The sequence below is a fragment of the Motacilla alba genome, chromosome 11 (genome assembly GCF_015832195.1).
Source record: "Motacilla alba alba isolate MOTALB_02 chromosome 11, Motacilla_alba_V1.0_pri, whole genome shotgun sequence".
NCBI classification, from domain to species: domain Eukaryota; kingdom Metazoa; phylum Chordata; class Aves; order Passeriformes; family Motacillidae; genus Motacilla; species Motacilla alba.
This window is the reverse complement of record NC_052026.1, coordinates 18,669,393-18,682,802: the sequence shown is the minus strand read 5'-3', so window position 1 is coordinate 18,682,802 and position 13,410 is coordinate 18,669,393. Positions and strand designations below refer to the sequence as shown.

At 53.7% G+C, this 13,410-nt stretch overlaps 1 protein-coding gene across 1 annotated transcript; it reads left to right on the top strand.

Annotated features, from left to right (window-relative positions):
* The first annotated feature begins 2,843 nt into the window (after positions 1-2,843).
* On the top strand, positions 2,844-10,913 carry IRF8 (interferon regulatory factor 8). The gene is made up of 9 exons (XM_038148534.1): positions 2,844-2,880; positions 4,615-4,789; positions 5,859-6,042; positions 7,037-7,125; positions 7,545-7,656; positions 7,930-7,977; positions 8,660-9,046; positions 9,585-9,700; positions 10,620-10,913. The coding sequence occupies exons 2-9, from the start codon at positions 4,616-4,618 to the stop codon at positions 10,788-10,790; spliced, it is 1,281 nt and encodes a 426-aa protein (XP_038004462.1). The 5' UTR covers positions 2,844-2,880; position 4,615; the 3' UTR covers positions 10,791-10,913.
* Positions 10,914-13,410: the final 2,497 nt, after the last annotated feature.

The following is a 13,410-nucleotide window of genomic DNA, read 5'->3' as shown; positions in this document are numbered from 1 at the left end:
CAGCAGCACCCTACATGCCTGACATCACAGCCACCACCATGCCCCAGAACCTCCTCCTAACCCAAATTTCCCTGGATTTGGGGGCTATCCCAGGTGAATATCTATATCTATTTTCTATATTTTTGTATCATAGATGGATATATATATCTATATAATATATATAATATATATAATATATTATATAAATATATAAATAAATATATAAATATAAATATATAATATTTAAATATAATACATAATATAATAAATAATATAATAAAAATATAAATAAATTATATAAAATATATTATAAATATAAATATAAATATAAATATAAATATAAATTATATATAAATTATATATATATATATATATATATATATTTTCCACTCTGGCCTCCATCAGTGGGACCTGAGGTGGCTTCAGGAATTCTGGGAGCTGGGAGGCAAACCCCAAACAGGTAAAACTGGGCTGATTTCCACTTTTTAGACATTGCCAAGAGCGCCTCAGGCTCGGCTGCTGGGCTCTGCTGTCCCACATCAGCCTTCCCCAAACCAGGGAAATCCTCTCTGCTGGAGCAGGGCTGAGCTGCCCAGGGCGCTGCTGACAGGGGAAATGATTCCCAACACATTCCTGGCCCTGCTGGCACGCTCATCTTCCCTTCCCAGCTGGGGGGCACCTCCCAGCCTGTTTCAGGGGCCTGAAACCCTATTTTATTTGGGTTAATTTTTTTATCTGCCCCACAGGGATCCTCCTCACCCCAGGGAATTTGGGTTTACTTTTCCACCTTTACCTTTACCTTGCCGATGAAGCTGCAGAGCCAAAGTGAAGGCGGGAATGATGAAGCCACCTGAATTTCAATGAATTTCCAGGTTTTTGGTCTCCAGAGGGGATGGAGAGTTTGGTTGTGTGCAGACCCTTAAAAATATCACAAGTTTCCCGGAATTTTAACAAAACAAAGAGATTTTTACAGGGGGGTCTCTAGCAGGAGAATGCAAAACCCCTGCAAAGCTTAAAATTGTAATTTTTGGTCAAAAAAGAAAATGAATGCCCCTGACTGTATCTGGTTGCAGAAGACGGTTTTTGGCTCACCCCAAATCTCCTGGGGGGGATCCAGAGAGGATCAGTGGGGTGTTTAAAAACAAGGGCCATTCCAGCCATCCTTGAACAGAAATGACAGGAAAGGTTGTGCACCTCGGAGCGTTACTTTTATTAAACCATCTGTGCAGCTCCATACATTTCCCATTTCTCCGTATCACCCGCGTGGGAGTAATTATGGTTTTCTTCCAAGAAATGTGTGTGTAATCTGGTAATCCCAAAAAAATCCCCCTCTGAAGTCAGATGGTCCTTTACGCTCTGGTGGGTCTGGCTGGGTTTGGCTGGGCTGGGGAACAGTCAGGACACCAAATCCAGACTGGGAACAGTGGGATTTGCTGGGGCAGGCAGGGAGGGAATGATCCCTGGGGCTGATCCGGAATGGAACTGGGAGCTGCCTGGGCTAAACTGGGACTGGGGAAAGTGGCCTGGGAGTGGGGATGGACTGGGCTGGGACTGGGGACACTGGTCTGGGACTGGGAATGCACTGGGCTGGGACTGGGGACACTGGTTTGGGACTGAGGAAACTGGTCTGAGACTGGGACACTGGTTTGGGACAGGGGACACTGGTTTGGGACTGAGGATGGACCAGTCCGGGACTGGGGAAAGTGGCCTGGGAGTGGGGATGGACTGGGCTGGGACTGGGGACACTGGTCTGGGACTGGGAATGCACTGGGCTGGGACTGGGGACACTGGTTTGGGACTGAGGAAACTGGTCTGAGACTGGGACACTGGTTTGGGACAGGGGACACTGGTTTGGGACTGAGGATGGACCAGTCTGGGATTGGGGATAGTGGCCTAGGAGTGGGAATTGACTGGGCTGGGACTGGGGACACTGGGCTGGGACTGGGAAGGCTGATTTGGGGTTTAGGATAGAATGAACTGGGACTGGAGAGCGACCAGTCTGGGACTGGGGAAATTGGTCTGGGATTGGGGAAACTGATCTGGGATTGGGGAAACTGATCTGGGAATGGGGAAACTGATCTGGGAATGGGGAAACTGATCTGGGAAAGGGGAAACTGATCTGGGAATGGGGCAACTGATCTGGGATTGCGAAAACTGATCTAGGAATGGGGAAATTGATCTGGGAATGGGGAAAGTGATCCGGGATTGGGGAAACTGATCTGGGACTAGATTGATCTGGGACTGGGGAGGTTTATTTGGGGATATGCTGATCATGGGCTGGGGATGGATTGGCCTTGGATTGGGGATATTGGTCTGAGACTGGGGATGGACAGATCTGGGACTGGGATGTTGGTCTGAGGCTGGGGATGGATTGATCTGGGACTGGAATGTTGGTCTGAGGCTGGGAATGAACAGATCTGGGGCTGGTGAGGGACCAGTCTGGCTCAGGGAACACTGCTCAGGGACTGGGGAAGCTGGGCTGGACCTGGGAATGGATTCATTTGGGACTGGGAACGACGGGATCGAACCGGCCCGGGATAGACCCGGGACAGGGGCGGGTTAACCACGCCCCCTCCCGCCTACGCCCCGCCCCTTCCAACACAGGCCCCGCCTCCTCCCGCCCAGGCCCCGCCCCTCGGGGTCAGCTGATTTCGGGGAAAGCCGCGCTTTAAGAGAAACTGCGGCGCGCGCCCCACCGGGACGCTCCTCATTGGTCAGCCCCGCACGGCCCCGCCTCCCCATCGGGCAGGGCGGGAGCGGCGAGGAGTCGGTGATTGGTGGTGCGTGGAGGGGGCGTGGCGGTGGGCGTGGCCGCAAAATCTCGCTGGCATATATAATGAGCTGGGCGAAAGCGCGGGCGCGGCTCCGGGAGCGTGGAAACGGGAACGGCACCGGCCACAGGTACCGGCATCCCGGGGGAGGGCAGGGACCGGTACCGACATCCCCATGGGTGGGCAGGGACCGACCAGGGTACAGGGATCGCCACCGGCATCCCTCGTGGGAGGGCAGGGACCAGCCGGGGGACAGGGACCGGCACCGGCATCCCTCGTGGGAGGGCAGGGACCAGCCGGGGGACAGGGACCGGCACCGGCATCCCCCGTGGGAGGGCAGGGACCAGCCAGGGGACAGGGACCGGCACCGGCATCCCGTGTAGAAGGGCAGGGACCTGTCGCCGGACAGGTCCTCTGTGAGAGGACCCCGGCAAGGCACCGGCAGCGGGCGGCGGAAAGGCTGGGGCCGGTCCCGAGCCCTGCCCCGGTTACCCGCAGGCCTGCGGGCTGCCGAGCAGCGCAGGGGCTTTGCGGGGTCGCACGGATGCGGGATGTCCCCGTCTCGTGGTCCCCGGCTCAGGGAGCGAGCCCGGCATGGGCGGGTCGGAGCCGCGGGGCTGCCGCTGCCGGCCCGGGGGAGGCGGCTCCTCGATGCTGCCCCGAGCGTGTGACTCCCTCTCGGGGAGGGAGATGGAGCCCCGGCCTCCGGCAGTGATGGGAAGAAGCTTTCTAGAAAAAGAAGTGTCCCGTTTCTGCGGGATTTTTCGGGTCCTTCCCTTCTGGCATCACTCAGGGTGGGTGCTGGAGAAGCTGCGTGTGCCCCCATTCCTCCAGGGATGAGCTGTGCCATGTCCTTTGGGGCGTCCAGCTGGCATCCAGAGCTGTGCCCTCCGTGATGTTTTGGCTGGTGGTGTTGGTGCTCACCATCCCTAAAAACCGGGGGCAGTGCTCTGAGGAGCCCGGGCCATCCAGAAGGGATGGAATTCGGTGGCACTGAGCTGGTGGCAGCCTGTGGCGAAGCAGGGACCACTGGCTCTCAGGCTGCGCTGGGAGCATCCTAGTTTTCGCCCCAAAAATCTTCCAATGGGGCAGTAAATAACAAATAAACGAGGGAGAGGCAGTCCAGTAAAATGTAGAGCCCAAAATGCCTGGGAAGTTGATTTGGGGGCTGCTGATCACTTCTGCCAGGCCAGCAGCTCCTGTCATGGCGTGGAGGTGACAGGGATGGTTGAGCCTGGCACTTTGCTTCCAGCAGTTGTCTGTTCCTTATCCCTGTGAGGATTTGGGATGCAGTTTGGAGCTGGCATCCGCTCCCCAAATAGTGCTGGGTGAGAGGAGCTGCTGCCCCCTCCGGGACAAACCCTTGTGCCAAGATGAGCCAGGCACAGCTCTGCCACCCCAGCATGGCCTGCCCAGTGTCACTTGCTCAGGTGACTGCACAGCTGGGGGGAGGGCTTTAATCCCCATCCTCTGTGATTTATCCTGCAGCAAAATAGGAATAAGCAGAGCACTGAGTCAGCCGCTTGTGGGAGCGGAACTTTGGTGGAGCTGGAGGAAGAATTTGTAGTAACTCAGGAGGAAATTGCCTTGATTTTTATTTGTTTTTTTAATTTTAAAAGAAGTAGAGGGTGGGGTGGGGGTGTGGGCTGGGGGTGTTGTAATCTTAGAATCGCAGACCTGTGGGATCCCAGCAGGGTTTGGGTTGGAAGGGGCTTTAAAGCGGGCAGACTCTGGCGTGTGGGGCTTCCAAAAGCTGCGGCTGCTGCCGCTCCCAGCTGGGCACGGGGCAGAGGGGCAAAGCAGCTCCGTGCCTGCGCTGGGATGGGGCTGGCAGAGCTGAGAGGGCCCGGGGGTGTCCCTGCAGGATGTGTGACAGGAACGGCGGGCGGCGGCTGCGGCAGTGGCTGATCGAGCAGATCGACAGCGAGCTCTACGCGGGGCTCATCTGGGAGAACGAGGACAAGTCCATGTTCCGCATCCCCTGGAAGCACGCCGGCAAGCAGGACTACAACCAGGAGGTGGATGCTTCTATTTTCAAGGTAGGGAGAGGTTGTTGATGCCTTTTCCTGCTGGTTCCCAGGCTCTGTGCTGCTGGTTTCGTGCCTTGGTGGGACATGGCCACGCTGTCTCTGGGTTTTGCGTCTTTGACCCCTGTAGGAGATGCTGCATTTGGTCTCCTGGCTTTTTATTTTTTTGGGGGATGATTTATTCATTTTCATCAAAATTTAGGACCAGTCTTGAGTTTGTTTTCAGCACGTTTGAATCCAGGTGTGACATGAGAAGCAGTTTTTGTCCTGCTCTGAACTTCTCATCAGTTTTTCCTGATAAAATGCTGGGTTTATGTTAAAAAAACCTAAAATTACTTTGTAGGTGGGAAGGAAGGATTTCACCAAAGGGGGGTTTCCAGTTTTGGAAAACATGGAAAAATTCCATCCCGAAGCAAAAAGTTCAGGTCTTCCTCAGGAATTCCCTTCCCTCTGACCCCACTCCCAAGTATCTGAACTGGTGAAGGAGTTTAATTTCAGTAAAAACTGGTTTGGGAGCTCTGAGTTATGAGGATAGCCTTGAACTCAGCCCTCTGAAAAGACAGAAATATCTATAAAAGAAATCAATCTGTATAATTAAAAAAAAATATGTAGTGTTTTTCAATCTTCCTTCAGTGGTAAAACATGTTCTCCTACCAAAAGCACAAATTATGTTCTCATCTTAGAGAACAAATTTTATTTAGTAATTTATTTGTCAGGGGCTGGGAAATGAGCTTTACTTTGATTTTTAATTGAGCAGCGATTCCTTGTGCTCCTGACCTGTAGGTGCAGAAGTGAACCCGCAAGTGATGATTTTGCCCTCTGCTTTTTGAAAAGCTGGCTTTTACAAGCCTTTTCTGCATTTCTGAGGCAGGCAGTGCTGCTCTGCACCCCAGAACCCCCCCCAGGTGTGGCGGCTGTGCAGGTGGCCGCAGTCTAGGAGTGAAACAGCAAATCCCCCAGAGATGCTCGAGAGGCTGCAAGATGCAAAATGCTCTCTGCAACCCCAGCTCTTCCTCCCTGAGAGGGCTCACGGGGAGGATTTTCTGATTTTCTTAGGGTATTTTCTCACTCTTTGCTTTAGGCCTGGGCTGTTTTCAAAGGCAAGTTCAAGGAGGGTGACAAAGCCGAGCCGGCCACCTGGAAGACGCGGCTCCGCTGCGCCCTGAACAAGAGCCCTGACTTTGAGGAGGTGACAGACAGGTCCCAGCTGGACATCTCCGAGCCCTACAAGGTCTACAGGATCGTGCCAGAGGAGGAGCAGAAGTGTGAGTTCCCCAGGAAGGGACTGAGCCCTGCCGTGGGTCCATCCCGTGAGCACAGCCCTGCGCCTGAGCACGGCTCCCTGGCCAGCCCTGCCCTGTGCTCTGCCCCTGTGCTTGTCCTGCTCTGCAGATGTCCCCCTGGGGTCACAGGGAGGGGAGGAGACAGGCCAGGCTTGGGTTTTTTAACCCCTTAAACCCCTAGGAAATGTGGGACACCTGCAGCCTGGTGGGAGATCCCATCCCCTGAGGATGTCGTAGGGGCAAATCCCATCTTCCCTGCCTGAGGGAGGGACATGAGCCTCAATCCTTTTTTCTTCCCAACCCCTGCCCTGTGAGGATGGTGGGGAGCTGCAATAAATCCCTTTTCTTGCTGGAGGAGCAGTAATTTTGCAGAGAGCTGCTCTGATGTCCGGTGTGGCTCAGCTCACACTAACTATAACTCTATTTGTGGTTAGGGGAGCCTGTGTGCTTTGTCCTTTTTTTTTTTTTTTTTTTAAAGTCAAAAACTTGCTAAAAAACCCCCATGATTTTGCAGTCAGGAAATCTGCCTTTAGCATCTCTGTCCCCTCCAGCCCGTTCACACAGGGGCTGTGCTGCCACTATGCAAATGGCACTGCAGGTTCCCACCAGCAGCACCACTGCCCTGGGGTGGCTGGTGGAAAAAAGAGAAGCAGCAGCCCCAGCCCCAGTCTCTGGGGTGCTTAAAAAAACCCCAAACCCTCTCCTCTGCTCCAGCTCTGTCTCTGCCACCGGCCAGGCTTTTGATTTTTCTTGCTGCTGGTCCCTGTGCAGGGGGGAAATGAGTTGTAAAGTGATTTTTGGCTCCAAAAAGGCAGCTCTGGAGGGGCTGTGAGCCTCTCCAAGGTGCTGTTACATGGCTCTGCTGTGGTTCTTGGTCTCATCACTTTCACTGAGCGAGAGGTTTCCAAAACCCTTCCAGATCAGCTGTGCTTGGCAAGTGTGGGTGTTCTCACTGCAGCCCCGCCTCTCCTTGCAGGCAAAGCCGGGGTGGCCAACGGGAGCAGCCTGAATGATGTCACCGAGATGGACTGCAGCTCCTCTGCCATCGATGACCTCATCAAAGAGGTGAGGCCTCACCTGGCCGCAGGTGTGCGGGGCTGGGGTCAAGCCGTCTGGTTTGGGAAAGCACTGCCTTGCCCAGATTCCCTCTGCAGAGCTGCAGGGTTTGGGTTTGCAGCTCCTTCAGGACACGCTTCTGGTCTTGGCTCCTGCTTTCCCTGTGCATCCCGCTGGGAGAGACCTTCACTGTGGGGGATGAGTCTGTCCCAGCTCTGTGCCCCTCCTTGGCCTTGTCACACTGGGCTGCTCACCCTCTGTAGCTCCTGAGGGTCTTATTCAGATGTACAACCTGCCCAATGCCAGACTTGGTCTTTCCAACCCCCCAAAAATTGGCTGCTGTTGCCGTTTGGGCCCTCCCTGAGCGTTCCAAGTGCCTTGTTGGGGGCATCAAACCCACTCTGATCCCCGTGCCTGCTGTCCCACAGCCCTCCTGTGTGGATGAGTACCTGGGCATCATCAAGAGGAGCCCCTCACCCCCCCAGGAGACCTGCAGGAACCCCCCAATACCCGACTGGTGGGTGCAGCAGCCCAGCCCTGGTAAGTAGCCAACAGCTTGCGTGGTGTTTGGGAGATTTTTGGGGCGGGAAAAATCTTCCTGTGCGGGGATACGGAATGGGGAGCAGTTTATTTTGTCTTCCTTATTAAGAAAGTTTGAAGTACTCATTAAGAAATCCAGCGGGGAGCTTTTTGCTGGCATTTCCCCTGTGGGAGCTGGGAAACCTGGGGCAGAAAATGAGGAGGGGGTGGTGGGGGGAGCTGGGGGATTGGGATTTGGGAACGCAGGCTCAGCTTGGCTTTCTGTGCCCACAGCGTTGCCCCTGATGAATGGGTACTCCAGCTACGAGCAGTATCACTCAGGTAAGGCACCTCACCTGGCCACAGGTGCCCCTCTCTGTTTGTGCTGGCAGGAGGTGGCTCTGGCTCTGTCCCCCACCTTCAGGGAGGCTTTGCTTTGGGTTTGGGAGGTGCTGCACCCTCCTGATTGTCCCCATTTCCATGCCGGGATAAATCCTGCCTGGTGGCATGGGGGCAGAGAGCAGCTGCTTGGGATGCTGGCATCAGGCAGCCTTTGGAATGGGGGGGATCTGCCCGTGGCATGGGGGGAGTGTGGAGCAAAGGCAGGAGGAAGAGGAGGAAGGGGTTCAAGGTGTTTGGTGGCCATAAACTAAACCGCCTCAACATGAGGAACAACTTCCCATGGAGGGTGGCAGAGTGGAGTTGTGGAATTTCCCTCTCTGGAGACATTCAGAGAGGAATTCATGGAACAAACCCCACCTGGATTTGTTCCTGTGTCACCTGCCCCGGGTGACCCTGCCTGGGCAGGGCGCTTGGACTGGGTGAACTCCAGAGATCCCTTCCAACCCCAACCACACCATGATCCTGTAGTGCTGGGAGCTCTCGCTTGCTGGTCAGCCCTGGAGATGTCCCTCCACCGAGAGAGAGTCACTCCCAGGAGGTTTGGGATTTGGGCACGGCAGCGAGGAGCAGCTTTGTCCCTTCCTGATGAGACGCACACCCACACGCGTCCCTCACCTCCCAGGTTATTCCCAGATGGTGATCAGCTTCTACTACAGCGGGAGGCTGGTGGGCCACGTCAGCACCTCGTGCTCTGAGGGCTGCAGGATCTCCCTGGGCCAGCCCTCGGGCCACGGGGAGAAGCTCTACGCCCCCGACGCCCTGGAGCACGTGCGGTTCCCCTCGGCCGACGCCATCCAGAACGACCGCCAGAAGCAGATCACCAGGAAGCTCTTTGGGCACCTGGAGAGGGGGGTCCTCCTGCACAGCAACAAGCAGGGCATCTTCATCAAGAGGCTGTGCCAGGGCAGGGTCTTCTGGAGTGGCAACACCATGGCTTACAAGGACAGGCCCAACAAACTGGACCGGGAGGACGTGGTGAAGATCTTTGACACCAACTTGTTCTTCCGAGGTTTGTGGGAGCCTCCTGATTTTTTTTTTAAATTTTTTTTTTGTGTTGGGATTTCTGCTGGAAATAAATCCGTGCGTTGGGTGGTGGGGGATGATCAGCCAGCAGATGTGGTGGACGACCCAGTGGGTGGCAGCAGTTTGGGGTGGGGGAACCTTCAGGAGGGTGTAAGAGGGGATGGGAGAACAGGGATATGGCCAGAAACTCCCTGGAAAAGCTGAGGTAATTTTGGGATCCCCAAAGCCTTGGGACAATGCACAAAGGGTTTCCGGAGCTTAAACCTGGCGTGAGACCCCCTTGGGCCCTGTGGTGGGGTTGAAAGGGTGGAGCCCTTTTTCCTTGCACACTTTGAATCCTCACTGCTGGGTTCCCAAGGATGAGCAGGTGACACTGCCAGAGCCAGGAAGGAATAATGGGGTGTTTGGGGTCATGTGGCAAATTCCCAGCTGGAGGCTTTGAGCCCACAGCTTCCTTGCGAGGTGTTTGGTCCCAGGGATGTGCCTCTGGAGGGCAAATTGCAAGTTCTCCTGTGTCCTTGCAGAGCTGCAGCAGTACTACAACAACCAGGGCCGCTTCCCAGACAGCAGGGTCATGCTGTGCTTCGGGGAGGAGTTCCCAGATGCGGTGCCCCTGAGGTGTAAACTCATCCTTGTCCAGGTATGGGGGGTCTGGGAGGAAAAGGGACCCAGACAGGGTGGGAATTCTGCCAGCAGAGCCTCACCCCCTGCAGCCACGGGGCATTTGGATGCCTGGATTGGGGTGGAAGCGTGGTGCTTTTCCACAGCCTCCTGGGAGGTGCTTGGGCTGCTGATTATCAAATTCCTGGGTTTGCAAATAAATCTCCCTAATGGCACGGGTTCTGTGAACTGCAGGGAAATCTTTCCTCTTCCTGCATTGGCACTGGCACTTCTGCCTTTTCCTGTGGGAAATGGGGAGGTAAATCCCTGGAGGGGTGGATTTCAGATCAGTCAGTGATGGGGTCAGCAGCTGTGATTGGCAGCAGTGGGGCTGGGACATCCTAGGAGGGTGAGGAAGGGGATGGGATGTGGGGCCAGTCCTCATGCCTCTGGTAGAAACTTCTCCTTGGAGAAGCTGCAGCAGTTGTAGGGTTGAAAAGGCTCAGGACAGGGGGTTTCTGGAGCCTCTTGGCCCAGCCAGGCTGTGGCAGCAGGGATGTGACAGGGAGGGCACAGGAGGGTGTGGCATCCCCTCTTGAGCAAGACCCACCAGGCCCGTGAGGTCCTGTGGTGCTTTTAGAAGATCAGAGACTGGTCCTGTGCCTCCTGCACAGCTCCTGACCTCGTCACGTCTTGGATGTCTGCCCCAGTGGATCACTCTGGGCGTGCTGGCACACCCCCAGCCTGTCCTTGCACCTCAGTATCCCTGCTGGCAGGAGCTCCTGGGGCTGCTCCTCTATTCCTGGAGCTGCTTGTGGAGCCAGGCCTGCTGTCCTGGCAGGACCCGTCCCCCTGTGCTCTGCTGTGTGTCCCCCACCCCACCTCCACAGGATGGAGCAGCCGGAGATGCCCCAAGAGGACGCTCCTCGCTCAATCCCACCCTTTTTCCTTTGTGCCAGGTGGAGCAGCTGTACCTGAGGCAGGTGGTGGACGAGGCTGGGAAGAGCTGCAGCTCCAGCCCCATGCTGCCCGTGGCTGAGGAGCCCCAGCACGACCAGGGCTACCGGATCTTCCAGGACATCTGCACCACGCGGCCGCTCTTCCGAGAGAACCAGCAGATCGCAGTCTGAGCCTGCTGCCCCCACAGCCTGCTGCTCTGGCCTGTCCACACCCGCTCAGTCCCACGAGTGCCTAAGTGTCCTAAAAAAGTGACACTATCAAGTGTTCTTATTTTTTTCTTATTTTTTTTCTTATTTTTTTCCATTTTTTTCTTTATTTTTTTTCTTTATTTTTTTCTTTATTTTTTTTCTTTATTTTTTTTTTCTTTATTTTTTTTCTTTATTTTTTTTCTTTATTTTTTTTCTTTATTTTTTTTTCTTTATTTTTTTTCTTTATTTTTTTTCTTTATTTTTTTTCTTTATTTTTTTTCTTTATTTTTTTTTCTTTATTTTTTTCTTTATTTTTTTCTTTATTTTTTTTCTTTATTTTTTTTCTTTATTTGAAAGTTTGGTCTTGTTCTTTGCTGTTTCCAGTGCAGAGTTTCCATAAATCCAGTGGTGAAAATTGCCGTGAGCAAATAGCTTGGATGTTCAGTGTTTGTCCTGTAAAGAATCTCTGATAAAAGTGACTTTTCTAGCCCCAGGCCTGTCTGTAGCTCATGGCTGGGGGACGAGGGAGCATCCAAGCTGTGCAGGAAGGTCGGGGCTGGCTTTGCTTTGTGTTGCCTTTGTTAATGGCCAGTCAGGCAGAACCAAAAACCAGCAGCTGTAACCACCTGCCCCAACAATCTGCAACTCAGACCTTGCTGAGAGCAGCAATTCGATAGGAGGTGACTCTTGGAAAAGCCTCAGAATGCTCAAATTTAGGAAATTCTATCCAGGAATCAGCTTTCCCCCTTCCCAGAGTCCTGCTGGTGACTTCTGAGCACTCCTGGGTGTGTCTCCCCACGAGAACTCCTGAAATTCCTCTTTATTTTTGCTGTGAGATTTATGTGTTTCCCTTTGGATTGAAATTTGGAAACCCATGCAGAGATTCTATGTGTAAATACTGAATATGAAAACTTGGGAATCTTAATTTTTCCTGACCAGAGCCAGAGTTTTATATAAATATATAGAATTTTAATTTTTCAAGTTTGCAGCGTAGTGTGAATAGCTTGGCTTCACCCTCCCAAACACACGTGTGGGGCTCTCCCAAGCGTGTCCAGGCAGCTCATCCATGTGTAAATCCTCATTTTCACAGCCTCTGTGTGTGCCCCCAGCTCTGGGGAGCTGCTGGTGCCTCCCAAAGCAGGACTGCACATGTGTGCGTGCCACCGAAGCTGCCTATTTATTGTACGCCTGAGGTTTGTTAATTTGTTGGGTAAATTTTTATATCTCCCTGCAATTAAAGTGCTATATTTTGTATTTCTCTTGCAACGTGGTTTTTGGGTGCAGTGGGTGGGGGTCTCAGAGCTGCTGGGGGGAGTCTGGGACCTCTGACTTGCCCCTAATTTGGTTTTACCTGTGGTGGGGTCTGTGTTCAGCCTCTGTCGCCTCCTTCCTCTTCCTGGATTCCCCTCCAGGCAGAAAGAAATGGGTGAGAATGCTGTGATGCAACGGAGGGAGGGAAATGGGATCACCTGGAGAGCCTTCATTCCAGGGAGGAGGAGGAAGATGTGTCCTGCCACAGCAGAGCTGGGTGTGATGCTTTAAGGTCACGGGGTGGAGGCGGTTCTTTATGGTCGTGTCCAAAAAAAAACTTCCTCTTTTCCTTTTCCCATGGGACATGGGAGTGTTTTCCCGCTGTCCTGTGGTGGTGGAATCCCAGCTGACAGGCAGGTGCCTCCCTCATTCCCTGCTACCCCTTCGGGAGGAGGGGAATTGGGAAGAAAAGCCTTGAGGACTGAGAACAGTTTAATATTTGGAAGAAATTTTCTACTTTGGGAAGGAATTCTTCCCTATGAGGGGAGGCGAGGCCACAGGGTGCCCAGAGAAGTGTGGCTGCCCCTGGATCCCTGGAAGTACTCAAGGCAAAGTTTGATGGTGCTTGGAGCAATCTGGGACAGTGGAAGGAGTCCCTGCCCATGGCAGGGGGTGGAATAAATTGAATTTTAAGGTCCCTTCCAGAACAAACCATTCGGGGATTCTAACTATAAAAATATCAAGCGTAGTAATTGTAATGAAAGGGAGAGAGGAGTAAAAGTGAAGGGAAGCAGGTGATGCACAATACAATGGAATGGCAATTCCTGAGGGAAAATGTCATTGAATGACAATACTGTGAGGAAAATGAACTCTACCCCAGCAGAAACCAGGACCCTTCTCCATCCACATTTCTCAGGGTTCTGGTCTGGGGGGGTGCCCTGAGATGGGAGAACCAGCTTGAGCTTTGATCAAACATGAGGATTGAGGGAATTCCCCCATCCTTGCCCCAGCCCTGTGGGTGGGATGCTGGTGGTCCTGCCTGTACCCCTGTGCACGTCCTCTGCAGCCATTGCAGCACCTGGATTTGGGGCTTGTGGGAAGAACTGGCTGCACACCGAGATTTTTTAGGATGCACCAGGATCCTAAAGGCAAAGGAGACCCCAGCTCCTAGGGGATGCTGTGCCACTGGGGTGGGGATGGCACCTGTGGGGGCACTGTGAGCACTGCTCAGCCTCTCTCTGCTCTTCCTGAGCACCCCACAGGCTTTAATCCTGCTCCAGCCCTCGCTGCTCCCCCAGAGGGTGAGGAAGCCTCACCTCCTGTGATGCCTTGAGGAGGCTGACCTGGAACA